A 16,793-nucleotide genomic window follows, 5' to 3' on the forward strand; every position below is an offset into this window, starting at 1 on the left:
CCCACTTCCTTCAATCAGTCTTCATATATCATAGACTCAAAGGCCTTACCCACCCTGGTTGCACTCCCTTAGTATTCTCCACCTAATCATTATTCTTTCGTAGAACTAAATACAATATTCCAGATATTGGAGGCTAGGTCATACAGTGGATAGAAAACTGGGCCTGGAGTCAAAAAGATGTGATGTAAAACTTGCCTCAGATACTTACTAGTTATGTGACCCTGGGCAGAGAAAACAGAAGAAACATAAGAAAAAACAGCCCTGTCTTCCCTTACCAATTACCATAATCTCATACATCCCAAATATGTATGGAACTCTGGTAGGTAAGCTTTTTTGTCTCACCTTGCCTGGAACTAGGCCTCTAAGCCATTTCCCTTAAATATCCAAACTAGGCCATGAAGGAGATAGTTCTTCTCCCTTTTTACCTTTTCTTTTTTATGTGTTTTCTTATCTCACTAGAATGTAATCTCCTTGGGGACAGGCACTGACTCTTGCTTGCTTATTTGCTTTTATTTCTATTCCCAGGTTAATACTGTATGACATCTAGTAAGCACTTAATAAGCCTTTTCTCTCCCTCTCCCTCTTCCCTTCTTTCTCTCCTTTCCTTCCCCCTCTTTTTCCTCCTTTCTTTGGTCTTCCTTTTTCCCACAAGTTTCCTCCCCAGCCTTAACTATTTCTGTGCTTTAATCCTCTTGGAATGATTCTTGCAGAATTGTGCCATGCTTTTGAATTCTTCCTCTGTTACTTTCCCTTGCTTCCAATTTCTCTAGTGTTTATAAATCCAAATTGTTTGTTGCCTTTCCTATGAATTCACTTTGGTATCTTCAGACAATTCCTGTTATTCCTTATTAACAGAACTATTTTACTTTTACATCACAAGAATTTTATTCTTGAGAGTTTCCCATCCTTCCTGAGCTGACTTTCACTACAGAATTTTAATCCATGAGACACTCCCACCTTCCTCTGAACCCCTTGAAACCAACCATCCCAAAATGTAAGGTGGTAGTCATTTGTCAGACTATCCCTGGCTTTCCACTCCTTATTTGTCACATATTAAAAGTAGTATTCATTTTCTTCCAAAGATCCCATCATTTCTTCCCCAACAACCATTTCTCAGCTATCAGTGAGAATCATATGCAGAACAGACTTTCCTCTTGTTAGATGCTCTGCTTTTTGAAGGATAAAATTATCAGTAAGACAGGTCAAGAAGTTGTTTGCTATCTGTTTGTATTGGAAAGAAATCTCCAACTGATACTCAGATAATTAACCAACCCTTTCCATTTCCATCACTACTATATCATGTCTCTATGCCAAGCTTGTGATATTTCTTGAGCTCTTTACCTATTTATTTTTTTTCCTGGCCAAGTATACTCTAGTATATGCCAGTGGAATAACTGCTTTTGTTTCTCCATCTATTAATCGTTAGTTGAATGCTTTCCACCATGCTGCTTTCATCTAGTTATTTACTTTCCTTATATGAGTATATCTTTTTGGTACATAGTACTAGCCCACTCCACAACCCCTTTTACCTATCTTGTTTCTTATCAATGTGGCATAATCAGACAGAGCCCCAGGTCTCATTTCCCCAAATTCAGTGATACATATGAGGTCAAATTTGTCTGCTTAGGTTAGGGCTTCTGGCAGCTCCATTTCTTAAAACTTTCTACTTTTCAGAACACCAATCATAATGTTCATCCAATGATGCCACTGTTCTACTACCAAATGTACAGCATTCTCAGTGATATAGTTCATGAAATTTCTCTCAATGGCTGATGCTTTCTGAACAGGAAGTGCTGTGGGAAATGAAGCCCTAAGAACTTTCTATTCAGTCATAATCCTTATAGCTGCAAACAACCATGATAGAAATTAAACAATTAAAAAAAGACAGGTTCAAAAAGAATGTTATGAGAAATTTAAGGAAAAGATAGTTGGGACCAGGATATCAGGTAAAGTTTCATGAGAGAGGTGGTGCCTTTCTCCTTGTCCTTTCCTGTACCACAGAAATCTGAGAATTATAGGATCATATCTAGAAGGGATCTTAGAGGTCATTAATTCCAATCCCTTCATTTTATGTATGTTATAAGTGACTTACCCAAGATCTCACAGGTATTAAGTGGAAAAGCTAAGATTTGAAGCCAGATCTCCCAAGTCTAAATACAATACTTTCCATTATATCAATCTTTGTCAAAATAAATGTTATTTTTATTAGACATTTTAAAATTGTTATTGTGTTTTTCATAAAGTCAGTATGTTCAGTTCTAGATACCAAATAATAAGAAGATCTAACACTTCAAACTCCACAATTGACACAAGGATCACATTTGACACATATACAACATCCCGTACTGTAGTTCCCTACTCCACTACAAAGAGATTTTCATTGCTATATTCTTTTTTTTAGTTAAAAAGCATTTATTTATTTTTAAATATATTTTCACATTAGACATGTTGTAAAAAAGAATTATAACCAATAGGAGGAACCACAAGAAAGAAGAAACAAAATGAAACAGAAGAAAAAAAAAGAGCAAATAGTATGCTTTGATCTGTATTCAGACTCCATAGTTCTTTCTCTGAATGATTCCATCATGAGATTTTTGGAGATGTCTTAGATCCTTGCACTGCTGAGAAGAGTTAAGTCATCGCACAATGTGGCTGTTTCTGTGTACAATGTTCTTCTGGTTCTGCTCATTTCACTCAGTATCAGTCCATACAAGTCTATCCATGTTTTTCTGAAGTCTGCTTGCTCATCATTTCTTATAGCACAATAATATTCCATTACATTCATATACCACAAGTTGTTCAGCCATTCCCCAATTAATGAGCATCCCCACAATTTCCAATTCTTTGCCCATTGTTATATTCTTTGGGACTGAGATGTGTCACTACAATTCATCAGAATTTGAATGCTTTTTTGTTTTTAAAATATTGTAGGTGAGATATATATATATATAGATAGATAGATGTAGACATTGGTTTATTGATTTTTCTGGTTCTGCTTACTTTATTCTGTATCAATTCATATGAATCTTCCTATATTTCTCTGAATTCCTCATATTTGTAATATCATGGCATAACAGTAAAAATAGCATTATATATAATTCCCCAATTACATGTTAAAATAATTTTAGCACTTTTAAAATAATTTTAGCACTCTCTCTCTCTCTCTCGCCCCTTCTCTCTCTCTCTCTCTCTCTCTCTCTCTCATCTCACCTTTCCCTGAGATGGTAAGCAATCCGATATAGCTAACATGTGCAATCATGTAAAACATTTACGTACATTTTGTACAAGAAGATTCAAAAGAAAGAAAGAGAGAGAGAAATAGCATGCTTGAGACTGTATTTAGACAGTATCAATTCTTTCTCTGGAGGTAGACAGCATGCTTCATCATGAGTCCTTTGGGATTGTCTTGGATCATTATATTGCTGAGAACATTTAAGTCATTCATAGTTCATCATATAATATTGCTGTTACTGTGTACAGTGTTCACCTGTTTCTGGTCACTTCACTTTGCATCAGTTCATGTAAGTCTTTCCAGGTTTTTCTAAAATCATCCTGCTTGTCCTTTATTATAATACAATAATTTTCCATCACTATTTTATATCACAGCTTGTTTAGCCATTCCCCAATTGACAGGCATTCTCTCAATTTCCAATTCTTAGCCACCACAAAAAGAGCTACTATAAATATTTTTGTTCAAATAGGTCCTTTCCCCTTTTTTTTTTAGGACATAGACCTAGCAGTGGTATTGCTGAATCAAAAGGTATGCAGTTGGGGCAGCTAGGTGGCGCAGTGGATAGAGCACTGGCCCTGAAGTCAGGAGGACCTGAGTTCAAATCCAGCCTCAGACCAAACACTTGACATTAGCTGTGTGACCCTGGGTATGTCACTTAACCCCAATCGCCATAAAAAAAAAACAAACAAACGAAGGGTATGCAGTTTTATAACCCTTTGAGCATAGTTCCAAATTACTCTCCAGAATGGTTGGATCAGTTCATAACTCCACAAACAGTGCATTAGTTTCCCAGTTTTCCCGCTTCCCCTCCAACATTTATACTTTTCTTTTTTTTGTCACATTAGCTAATCTGATAGATATGAGGTATAAAAATAGCATTATACATTTATTTATCACAGATTTCTTTTTGCCAGTCCTCAATCAATGGACTATTTTTTTTGTTTTGTCTATGAATATGTTTTATATATGGAAACTTTCCGTATTTGATTTTGGGATATAAGTCCAATAACTAGTAATAATTCAACTAAGTGATTTTATTACATAATTATAAATTGTTTTCCAGAACAATCGGACCCATCCACAATTCTATCCTCACCATATTAATGTGTTTCCTTCCAACATTATTTATTTCTGTCTTTTATCACCTTTGCCATTTTGATGGAAAAGCAATAGAAAGAGGAGTAGATTTGTAGTCAAGAGGCATGGGTTATAATCCTGGCTGTGCTACTTACTACCTCTGTAAACTTGGGCAAATCAATTAACTTCTATGGACCTCTGTTTATCATCTATACAATGATGGAACTTTCCTAGATGGTATCAATGATCCCTCCCAGCTCTGTGTCCTTGATCCTATGAGCAGTCTAAGGTGAAACCTCAGAATTGTTTTACTTTGCATTTCTTATCAGTAGTGATTTGAAGAATTTTTAAAATGTGATTGTTGATGGTTTGCAATTCTTGTTTTGAAAGCTATTTGTTTATATCTTTACTTTTCCTACCCTCCTCCCCATCCCATAGGACAATCTGTGACTTAAATGACAAGATAAAAGACATAAGGGTTGATGGAAGAGGGGGTTGGGAAAGAGAAAACCTGGATGGTGGCCCCTTTGTTATTTATTCATATGACAAAAAAACATTGCTGGCATAACCAAGACTACCACTGGAAATGGTGTCCCATGTTTTCTCCCCCTATTTCATATATATAAATACTGAAGCTTGACAGAGACTCATTACATTATTTTACCTGTCAAGTGATATGTAATAGTGATAAACCACTGTGGATGTACATCCTTTGGCCAGCTCTAGAGCAGCACAAGCCAGGGTGGTGCTTGGAGCATCCTTCACATTCTGAGGGGAGGGATGGTGCCACACCTGTCTTAAAACTCATTTGCATGGTTGACCCATTTACACCATCCACATATCAATGCATAATCCTGAAGCAGCCATATTAAAAGTGGCAATGCATTCCTAGGGCTTTCGCAGGGCCTTTTGATTTCCCTGTTTCTTACTTTTAGGATATATTACTCTGTAATGCCATTTTCATTTTGTTTTTAGCAGTGACTTGATCAATTATGTTCTACTTCAGAAATCTTGTGTTTTTAGATTTCTGTTATGGATCATTAGTAACAACCATTTAAAAGGACTTACAAGAAAACTAAAGTAGAAAAATCCATACCTTTTCAAATTTCTGGACAGGGTCTTCACATTTGTAGAACTGCATTACCTAAGGATTTTTCTACTTTAGTTTTCTTGTAAGTTCTTTTAAATTTTAATTATATCAACCATTATCATCCATTTATGAGGCCTTACCACTTTCCTCAGAACAACTACATGAGTATTATTAAATTCAAATTAGAGAAAAGGAAAACTGAGGCTAAGTGAATAGGTCCCCATGGCTACATGGGAGAGTCAAGATTCCAACCCAGGTCATCACCTAATAAGTTCAGTGCTCCTTCTACTATACCACATTGCCTTTCATTCTTAGTCAACTCACATATTTCCTATAAATTGTCCCCTCAATGTCAAGCTAGTTGTTTTACTTGTAATTTATTTCAAAGTCATTCATATAGTATGGCTAATCAATAGTGGTAGGTAATTATATAAGAATCTTCATGAATTCTGATTTTTATGTCAAAGCAGTCTTGATTCATATGAATCTAATCTTTTTGATAATCACTTACAGAGTTTATTTCATTCTTCCAAGCACGTAATCTCACAAATGAAATCAGTATTCATAGATAGGGTTTTTAAAGATCAATTCCCACATTAGAAAGCTAGGATTCAGTTATGGTAGTGAAAAGAACTGATATTTCTATAGCACTTTAAAGCTTGCAAAGGATTTTACAAACATGATCCTCATAGAAAAGCTAGAAGTACTCATATACAATACTAAATATGATTATCCCCATTTTACAGATAAGGAAATGGAGGCTTAGAGACATGGAAAATGAGGTACAGAGGAAATAGTACTAGATCTCATGTCAGGGTATCTGGGTGAAAATCTTGCCTCTGGCACTTCAATTAAGAAGAATCAAGAAGCAGTTAGTAAGCAGCCACCATGTGGCTGGCATTATTAGGCACTCAGGAGAGAAAGACAAAAATGAAATAACTCTTGCTCTCTCAGAGTAGGGATTCTATCTATATATATCTAAATATGTACCTATATAAGCATTACATAATAAATACAAAATGAATAAAAATTAGTTACCAAGACATGACAGTAGCAGTTAGGTAAATAAAGAAAGTTTTCTTGTACAAGGTAGTATCTTAGTATCTTGTACAAGATAGTATCTTAAGCTGTATCTTGAAGCAAGTGAATGATTTTTAAAAGTGTAGCCAAGGAGGGAGTATGTTCTAAGCATGGTAGAAGGAAGGTTGTGGGGGTGGAGGGAGACAAACAATACAAAAATGATTCAGAAATGGGAAATGGAGTCAGGTATACAAGAAACAGAGAGATGACCAATTTGATTCAACTATAGAGTTTAGGAATGTGAGTGATCAATATATAATGAAATTTGAAGGATAGGAAAGGGCCAGGTTATAAAGGGCTTTAAAAGTCAAAACAAATGGATTGTATTTTATCTTAGAGATAATGGGGAACCACTAGAGTTTATTGAGTTAAGGAATGACAGGGTCCAATTTTCACTTAAGGAAAATCACTGTGGTTGCTGTGTAGAAGATAGATTAAGATGAAAAGAGACTGGAGGCAGAAAGACCAATTAGAAGACCATTACAATTGTCCAGGAGAGAGGTAATGGGAGCCTGAACTAAGATAGTAACTGCAAATAAAAAGAAGTGATCAAAAGTAAGAGATGCTGTGGAGATTAAAGTAGCAAGATTTGCCAATTGAATGGCTATGTATATTTAGGGAAAGTGAGGAGTGTGAAAATGATGCATAGGTTATAAAACCTGGCAAGACTTAGGGTAATTCATTTAGTCTGTCTGCCTCAGTCTCAATTTCTTCAGCTGTAAAATGAGGTTAAACTAGATGGTGTTTAAGGTCTCTTCCAGTTCCAAGTCAAATCTAAGTCTCCCTAAATCTGAGTCTAGGGTTCTATTAATTTCTCCATGCCAGAAAAAGACATACCAGTAGTCAGGAGAAATGGGTAATAGATCTGTCTTTGCCACTAACTTGCTGTAGCAAGAAAGTCAACCTTATTAGTTAATTAAGTCATAAAAATTAATAAATAATTAATTGATAAATAATTACTAATTAGTTATTTAAATGTCAACTTCTTTACTCTGGGCATCCCTCTAAAATCAAAGGATTAAAGTAGATCATCTCTGAGGTCCTTTCTACTTCAAACAATATATGACAAAATAAGTCTTCTTAATACCACTCATCCATATGGTAGTAGGCCTGCTAAATAAGAGCAAATTAAACTTCAGTGAATGCTGATTAAGCATTTATTGTGAACAAGGCCCTGTGTTTAGAAAGGGGAATGAAATAAGCACTTATTAAATTCCTACTATGTGTCAGGCACTATGCTAAGCATTTTACAAATATTATTTCTTTTGATCCTCAAAACCACCCTGGGTAGTAGGTGGTATTATTATCTCCATTTTACAGCTGAAGAAACTGAGGCAAACAGAGGTTAAGTGATTTGCCCAGGTGTCACACAGCTAGTAAGTGATTGAGGCAGGATTTGAACCCAGGGTTTCCTGACTCCAGGCCTATCGCTATATCCACTGTGCCACCTAGCTGCCTTCAGCAGTTCTGAGGAAGTAATAAATATTGCGTGGTTTCCTAATTATGTGATAGTTCATAAAATAACTACATAATTACCAAAATGTTTGCTTTATGGCTCAACTTTTTTTTATTTACATGAAGCAAAATTTTTTTTAGATTTAAAATCTAATGAAATGTAGGTGAAAATGCTAAAATTAAAATTTCCTAGCTCAGAAAAAATGATTAGCTTTCCATTTCCCTTTTGTAGATGCTTATAACTCAGTCTAATACCTGTACTACCTGGAGCACTCTCACTGATGGTCCTCCAAAAGGTTAAGCCAAGTTTAAGATATTGAAATAAAATTTTACTCAAGACCATAGCCCACAAGCACCCACCTACGTGTTTTCTTATACTAAGCCTTTCAGGACCCCCATTTTAGGGACAAGCCCAGGGCAGCCGTGTTTCATTCCTTTCAGGTTTTACTCTAAGAACTTAATTTTCATGGCCCTCAACACCCACCCACATCCCTTTTCCAGATCTCTTTTATGAGTTGACTGTCCCGATTAGAATATAAAAAACATTAACTCCTCACTGTCTGTGTTTTTGTTTATATTTGCATCTCCAGTGATTAGCCCAGAGTCTGGCATACATAGTGAGTGTGTAACAGTGTTTGTTACCTTTCTACCTACCTACTACAGCAACCAGGAATGACACAATAGTTCCAAACAAAATACATCTAATCAAATAGTATAGAATATTAAGTGACAAGAAAATACCCTGCGAAATAGATTTTCCCAAAAGTTACGACACCATCAGTGGTAAAGTGTGTAATGCTGAGAACACACATAACCACATACAGAGAACATGTGGCCATGAAGCATGTAAAAGGGCAACATAAAGGAAACACATGATCTGGGAACATACCTATTTAGGGCCTTGCACCCTGGGACTATAGAGTATCTGGTGTCCACTGGTGATTCAATGGTGCTGCTCCTTGCAGGGTCTTGTATCTCTGCTTGATGCTAAGTGTTGATTCCATCTCCATTCCCTACCGAGAGTCATGTCTCTGCCAAGTACTGAATCTCCTCTCTGTGATCTTCTTACTGTGGTCTTTAGGCATAAAGTTGGTTGAGCTGCTCTCTGCTCCAGTCTGCTGGAGTGTGAGCTGTTGGTGGGCCCTCCTCCTATTCTAGAGAGTTAATTATCACTCATTTAACTCTGTTATTCCTGCCAGTCCCAAAGCATGACAGGAAAATAACTCAGAACGTCCAGCTCTGCAGCTGATAAGAAGCCCTCAGGCTAGGATTAAGTCCCTTCTCATAACTAACTCTTCTGCCCCTCCAAGTGCTTGGTCCAGCCACCTATATGATTTTGGATTAGAAAACCCTTTTTCATTCCTGTCGAATCTCTAGTTGTCAAGCTGTGTATCCTCGAACCATTTCCAGGACTCCACAAAATCACAAAGGAACTTTGTGGGAAAAGGACACCCTAATAGCTAGAATTTATATTGCACTTTAAGGTTTGCAAAGCATTTTACATACGTTACTTCATTTGATACCCTATATTTCAGATGAGGAAATTGAGCCCAAGAGAGGTTAGATGACTTGCTCAGGTTCACGAAGCTAGTAAAGTGTCTGAAAGAGAATTTGAAACTCAGGTCTTCCTGATGCTACATCAAGTGCTCTAACCACTGGGATAACTATTCTATATAAAATTCCTGGCTTCCTTATAACTCTGGGAGCAAAAACAAAAGGGCTAGGAGAAGGCAGTAAGACTATAAAGCTCTGCAGAAGAGCCTTTGTTCCACATTCCTGACAGTATTATGCATTCTTGCCAACAACACAGTCACTGGTCTTTACTTATAATAACTTCCATCTATAGTCGCCAAAGGATTCTTTCTATTCCAACATCCAATGACACTGGTCTCCTTGCTGTTCCTTGAACAAGAAATTTCACCTACCAACTCTGGACATTTTCACTGGCTCTTCCCATGGCTGGAATACAAAGAAGATAATATTTGTAAAATACTTAGCACAGTGCCTTTCACACTATAGGCACTTAAATGTTTCCTACTTTTCTTCCTTTTCTTCCTCCTCTTTCAATGCTTTTTTCTTCCTTTTCTTTCTTCCTTCCTTTTTCTTCCTTACATACTTTTTCTTCCTCTCATTCCTTACTTCTTTCTATACATCTCTACAGCCTTGCTTCTCTGGCTTCCTTCAAGTCCTAGCTAAAATCTGACTTTCTATAGGAAGCCATTCCCAATCTTCTTCTGATTATTTTCAATTTATCTTGTATATAGCCTTTTGGTACAAAATTGTTTGCATGTTGTCTCCCCCATTAAGATTGTTGACTTCTGGAGAGTAGAGGCTATTTTTGCCTTTCTTTCTATCCTGAATGCTTAGCACAGAAGCAGGCACATATTAGGCACTTATGAGTGCTTGTTGGCTTGACTTGACTTTCAGCAATCTGTGCCCACATCGAGTTATTTTTCAGTTGTGTCAGACTCTTTGTGACCCTATTTGGAGTTTTCTTGGCCAAGATATTAGAGTGGTTTGCTATTTCCTTCTCCAGCTGGTTTTACAGTTGGGGAACTAAGGCAAACAGGATTTGACACATCCAGGGTCACACAGCTAATAAGTGTCTGAGTCCAAATTTGAACTCAGAAAGAGGAGTCTTCCTGACTCCAGGCCTGCTACTCTATCCACTGCACCAACTAGCTGCCCACCTATGTCCATAGTAGCATTGAGATGTGTAACAGTCGAGCAATTCACTCAGTCAAGAAGATCTGGGATTTGATCTTGCCTTAGGTGTTTATCAGCTCTGTGACGCTGGGCATGGCATTTCATTTCTCTCAGCCACTGTTTTCTCCTTTGGCAAAGGGAAAAAATGATAGAACCTATTTCTCAGGGTTGTTGTGAAGGTCAAAAGAGATTATACATGTAAAGTGTTTTGCAAACCTTAAAGCACTATGTAAATGCTAGCTATTATAGTGTCTAACACTGCACCTTTTACAGGGGAAACCACGTAGTAAATATGTCAATTTCGGTTTGATTTAATGAGGCTAATAGATGAGGGTAAAAGCAATAGCCTAGATGGGTGGTACAATATATCTACCTTTATTTTCAGCAGAGGGTGGGGATTTCCCCCCCTCAATATATAAAGACAGGCCTGCCTGCCTCCAACCCCATGCATGAAATTATACCAATTTTCATCAGAACTGTTTGGCCCCCACTGTAAATTGCTCCAGCACACACCTGCCTGCCTGATAGGCAAATCATTCAAAATCACTCTGGAAGCTTCTTAAACCCTGATTAATAGGAATTACATGCACATGGGAGAAAAATAGGCTGCTGAAGATGGAGATAGAATTTTCCCCCTAGTCTGTTGTGACTTACCCTCTGCCTCTTGCTGGTTACAAGAAAATTAACTCAAAAGCAATTCTTCAAATTAGGAGTGAAAAAGCAGGCTTGAAACATCCCTGCTTCTGTTTTTTTGGTTCTGACCCAAGGCAATTTAATTTCAGATTGGGATGTCTGTCTGGCTCTGCCTACTCTTCCTAATGCAAATATGTCAGCAAGTAGTTTTTCTCAAAATCCAGTTTGCCCGACTGAAGCAAAGCAAACTCTCAGGGGAAAAAAAATTCCTAGTTTAGGGTTCCTTGTAGCCTCTTCCTTCTCCTGCTCACTCCCTCAAGGAACCCACTCTGGATATGTCACTCATTGAGAACGGGCAGGTGATCTGAGACAGCAATAACATCTAAGAGTGCTAACTATTGTTGGCTACAGCTTCCTCAAAGCCAAACAATCATACCTGTTGGAAATACTTTTCATGGCCAATAGATTTTGGAAAGAATATTTGGTATGAAAAAGCAGGACAAAAATGTGCAAGTGTTCCCTGCATGATGTGTGATTATCTTTCTTCTGAGGTACTCAGTGTCCATCTGACCCTTTAAAAATAAAATCCACCCCACAGGCAAACCACAAAGAAGAGAGTTGGACATTGTAGTAGTAATCATACAGAAAAAAAGGAAATTAGTCTTCAGACTGTAGATATTTTACAGGTGATTCTCTCCCTGAGGGAGCTTTAGTGATTATTTGAATGAGGGAAAAAAATCCCATTAAATGTGAGGCTTAGAAAGTTTGACCAATAGATATATTTAAAAAAAAAACCTTTTCTGGGTTATTAGAAAGACCAGGTTCATAGTCTTTTAAAAATTCAATCAACCAAGCAACATTTATCAAGTGTGGTGCAAAAAATACAGGAAGATCTTGGTTCGGTACCCAGCTCTGACACTAACAGTGTCATTTTGGCCTAGTCTCTTATATTCTCTGAGTCTTATTTTCCTCATCTCAATTCAGATCAATATATATTTGTTAAAAATTCAATATGAACAAGGCATGTGCTAAGTGCAAGAGATAGAAAGAAAAATTAAAAAAAAAATCCCTGCCCTCAATGTGCTTTCAATCTGTTGTGTGCATCCCTTCTACTGACAGGAATAATTATATTCACAGTACCCACTTCACAGATTTGCTGCAAGGATCAAATGAGAAGCTATGTTCATGAATTATCACTATTCAGTTTTATTGGTGCCTTCTATTCATACCTCTACTAAAGTTCTACTCACTCCTACTCATGCATTGTGGTACAAAAGCAACCCTATGAAGTATCAAGGTATCTATAAACAAGACATGACTTAAATCAACCTCACACATATCAGATTGGCAAAGTTTACCAAATATTGGAGGTGCTGTGGGGAAACTGGCACATTAATACACTGTTGGTACAGCTATGAACTGCTCCAACCATTCTGGAGAGTAATTTGAAACTATGCCACTAAAGTTACTAAACTGTGCGTACTTTTTGACCCAGAAATCAGATTACTGAACCTATACCCAAAGAGATTAAAAAAAACAAGAGGAAAAAGAGCCATATGTACAAAAATCTTTATAACAGCTTTTTTTGTCATGGCAAAGCACTGGAAACTAAAGAGGTACTGATCAATTGGGAAATTTCTGACCAAATTATGGTATATAAATATAATGGAATAGTATTGCATTGTAAGAAATTTTGAAAGGGATAAAACCTAGGAAATTTTGCATAAACTGATAAAGAATGAAGTGAACAGAACCATATATCACAAAATATTTTTTGCTATAATAGCAACAATGTAAAAAGGAAAAAATTTTGGGAGACTTGGGTTCTTGATGAACACAATGACCAACCCTCACTCCAGAAGACCAATGATATTTTTTTTTTTTGGCAACTGGGGTTGTGACTTGCCCAGGGTCACACAGCTAGTAAGTGTCAAGTGTTTGGTCTGAGGTCGGATTTGAACTCAGGTCCTCCTGACTTCAGGATCAGTGCCCTATCTACTGTATCACCTAGCTGCCTCTAGGAGACCACTAACTGACAGAGGTGACAGACTCAATATGCAGAAAGAAATGTATTTCTAAACATTGTCAACAAGGGGGTTTGTTTTGTTTGACTATGTATATTTTTACAAAAGTTTTGATCTTTCTCTTTTTTCCAATGCAGTGGGGTAGAAATATATGCTTATTATTTTTTTAAATTGTAAATAAATTGGAGTTAAAACATTGTAGTATAATGAAAAGTGACTGGATTTGGCATCAGGAGACCAAGGTTCAAATCTTTGCTCTGATACTTACCGAATATATGACATTGAACCAGTTATTTAATCTCTCCTGATCTCACTTTTCTCATCTGTAAAATTAGGATCTTGGATTAATGACTTTGGGGGATACTTTCAGCTCTAGATCTACAATCCCACTATAGAATTCTACATGGTAATTGCCAAACAGTCATAATTTAGATATGGGGTGATAAATGTTTAACCACCAGCAGATTCATGATCTCAAAAGCAATCCTAGATCATCAATTCCATTCTGCAAGGCTATAAATCGACATAATAGAATCATAGAACTTTAGATTTAAAAGATATATTAAAAGCTATCTAATCCAACCTCCATGATTTTATAGATAGGGGAATGAAGGTAAAAGTTCACTTATTTAAAAAATGATAAATCTCAGGTGAGAACCCACATTTCTTGATATCTAGTCCTGTGTTCTATTTACTCTTTTATTGTTCAAATAAGATTCTTTTAGAATAATATTATTTTCAAACTATATCTTCTTTAATAAAAGATCCAGACACACAAAAATGTATATTACAGGAGACAACATTCACGAAGCTTCAATATTTCATTTCCAATTGCAGCCTTTTAAAAAAAAGGCAAATTTGGTATGCACACTTAGGCACTACTTTGTACTTTCTGATAATAATAATCAAACACATGGTTATCAACAGGACATATTCTGATATAGAAACAACTCAGACAAACGTGGAAAAAGATGGAAAGACAGTTGCCAAAATGGGATGCAAAAAATGTCATGAACTGAAGATTTCACAACCTGAAGTCATAGCTCAGCCAGTTGATAAGGTAGGATAAATAACTGCCTTCATTAAAAGATTTCATGAAGTGTCAATTATTTCCACTATCACACAGGCCTTTCTAAAAGACTTTAGCTGTCAATTCAATGGCTTAAGAATCTATTTCTTTTTAAATTTCATTTTTATTGTTTCCTCTCAGATGCCCAACTCATACATATTTTTCAGGAAGATCAAATTGGGAAAGAAAACAAAAAGCATTTTCTCTGAGTAATAAATAGGTTGAGGTCTATTAATTGGGAGTAAGAAACTATGCCTTTTGTATCTAGAAATTGTTGGGTCTCAGAGTAAGAGGCTATGCCTTCTGTATCTAGAAATTGTTGGGGACATTTTAATCTTGATTTTAACATCATCTCTGATATTGGCTACCATTGCTGGTTTAGAGGGATAAGAGGAGACAAGTGTGAATTGTTTGCTTTTTCAAAAATAGACTAACAGAATTCATGGTGTTAAAAAGGTGTCAGATATGCTTTCCACTGTTTTTATCTTCTGTATATGACCAAAGTTATTTTGTTAAAGTCATTTTCTATATGTTTTAAAGGTTACACAAAAAAAATAAAGGATCCAGTCTACCTTCTGACACTGAACCCTGGTACAGAGTTCAGAGTAGTAGGAACTGGGAGAGTCTTATTAAACATCCAAGGGAAAGTTTGCATAAGAAATTGATTTAACCTGGGAAAATTACTAACCCAATTCTATCCCTCTGCAAAATATAATCTTGATTTCTGCTCTCCTTTGGGCTTCTTTTTCCCTTCCAAGATACCTGAAATTAACCAGGTATCAAAAGTCCTTCTGTTTGTCTATAAGCCAAATAATTAGCTGTCCTTGGTTCACCATGCCAAGAGCCACATTCACATCCAAGGGCAGCATAGAGCTATTCTAGTGGGCAACCAGGAAATATAAGGGATTATTTGTCATCACAGTGCCTACAAGTTCCAGCTGAATGTTAATTCTTTCCTTTAGGATCCTGCCAGTGGCCCTCAGATCTTACTCAGCATGTGAAACAACAGTTTGGAAGGTGGGCATGAACAACTCTGCAGCTGTCACCTACTCTCTGAACCTATTACAAAGCCAAGGAAGACATGCTTCCCTCTTCAGAAACCTTACAACCAGCACTAAAAATTTTGAGAATCAAGGAACATAAGGACCTTGGTCTGACCACATGAGCTGTCCTTTAGGAAAAAAATACCTTCTATTTCTGACTTGTTTGGCATTCTGTAAATTGTGCTGTTACTGGAGTGGTTAAGAGTCTTGATGTTGTTAACATTTGTTGAGAAGTCTTTGTAGGAGAATGACCATATTGAATGGCAGTAGGCTTAGCATCACCAGATGGCAAGAATAGGACAGACGTACATGGAAAATAAATGTTTCCAAATGGTTTCATGCTTCAAAAAAATCAAAGGCCCACATCTTAAATGAAAACTCAATACCATGTTTTATTTAATGCAAAACAAGTGAATGAATATTTTACATTTGTAAATAGTAGTAATGTTTCAAAACTCTGTCATATACATTAGATTATTTGATCCTCATGTGTTTTTATTAAACCTTGATAGGTCTGAGATTTCACTGATATGGGTATCTCTTTTCATAACATGGAGATCATAAGTCATCCATGTCCTTTCAGTCTGTGCGGTTCTCATCCTTGATTCCTATAAATCTTGTATAGAAAATCTGACCAACATGTTAAGAATCTAGATCTCTGGGTCTCTTAGTATTTCCTGAGTACCACTGTAACACAAGGGCATATAACCTTCATTTGACATGACTGGTTGTGATTTTGATAATATCTTTTTTTGTGATTTATCTAGCTCAAATCCTTTAATTATAAGAAGAAATATCAGGAGCCATCCAATGTATGAAGAATGCTGCAAGTTACCTGTCATGGTTCCAGTGTACCATGTGAAAGCTTTGAATGGTCTTCTTCTGGCCATGTGTACTTTGTCCCAGAGGAGTTTGCGTTGTAAGATGATGAGGAGTCTCCTTTATTGGCTGCAGAGCTGGAAAGCTGATGACACTGTGGAAGCACCAAAGGGAGCAGCTCACCCTCTCATCTTTCTCTTGGCTCTCACTCTGTAGACTCTCATGAACAAGAGGGAAGGGTTAGAGGGATGGGGTGTGCTCATTTCCTCCCCTCCCCTCCCATTGTCCATCACATGGAGGGGGTAGGGGTCAACTAGGCAAACTTGCCCAGGTCCCTGGCTTCCTTTTCTTCTTTGATGAGTAAGTGAACAAACTCAGTTCTTGAGGTAGACTTGTTCAGGCATAGAGGCAACCATCTGAGTTTGAGAGATATGAATGTCTTGGGTCAAATAAGGAGTGATTGATTAAGACCTAGAAATAAAAAGGCTGGTGGCAAGAAAAGTTTCTGTATCTGAGAGGAGGAGTGTCCCAAGTCTGGCCATTTTAAAGGCAGACATGAAACGGG

General features: G+C 36.8%; 1 protein-coding gene across 1 annotated transcript in view; it reads left to right on the forward strand.

The window, feature by feature from the left end:
- Positions 1-15,367, forward strand: part of TPO (thyroid peroxidase) — a 206,482-nt gene extending 191,115 nt beyond the window's left edge. The window contains exons 15-16 of the mRNA XM_027840445.1: positions 14,225-14,357; positions 15,329-15,367. Of these exons, the coding sequence (XP_027696246.1) occupies positions 14,225-14,357; positions 15,329-15,367 (172 nt within the window). The remainder of the gene's footprint in view (positions 1-14,224; positions 14,358-15,328) is intronic.
- Positions 15,368-16,793: the final 1,426 nt, after the last annotated feature.

This window comes from Vombatus ursinus, unplaced genomic scaffold (genome assembly GCF_900497805.2).
Source record: "Vombatus ursinus unplaced genomic scaffold, bare-nosed wombat genome assembly UNPS02014841.1, whole genome shotgun sequence".
NCBI lineage: Eukaryota > Metazoa > Chordata > Mammalia > Diprotodontia > Vombatidae > Vombatus > Vombatus ursinus.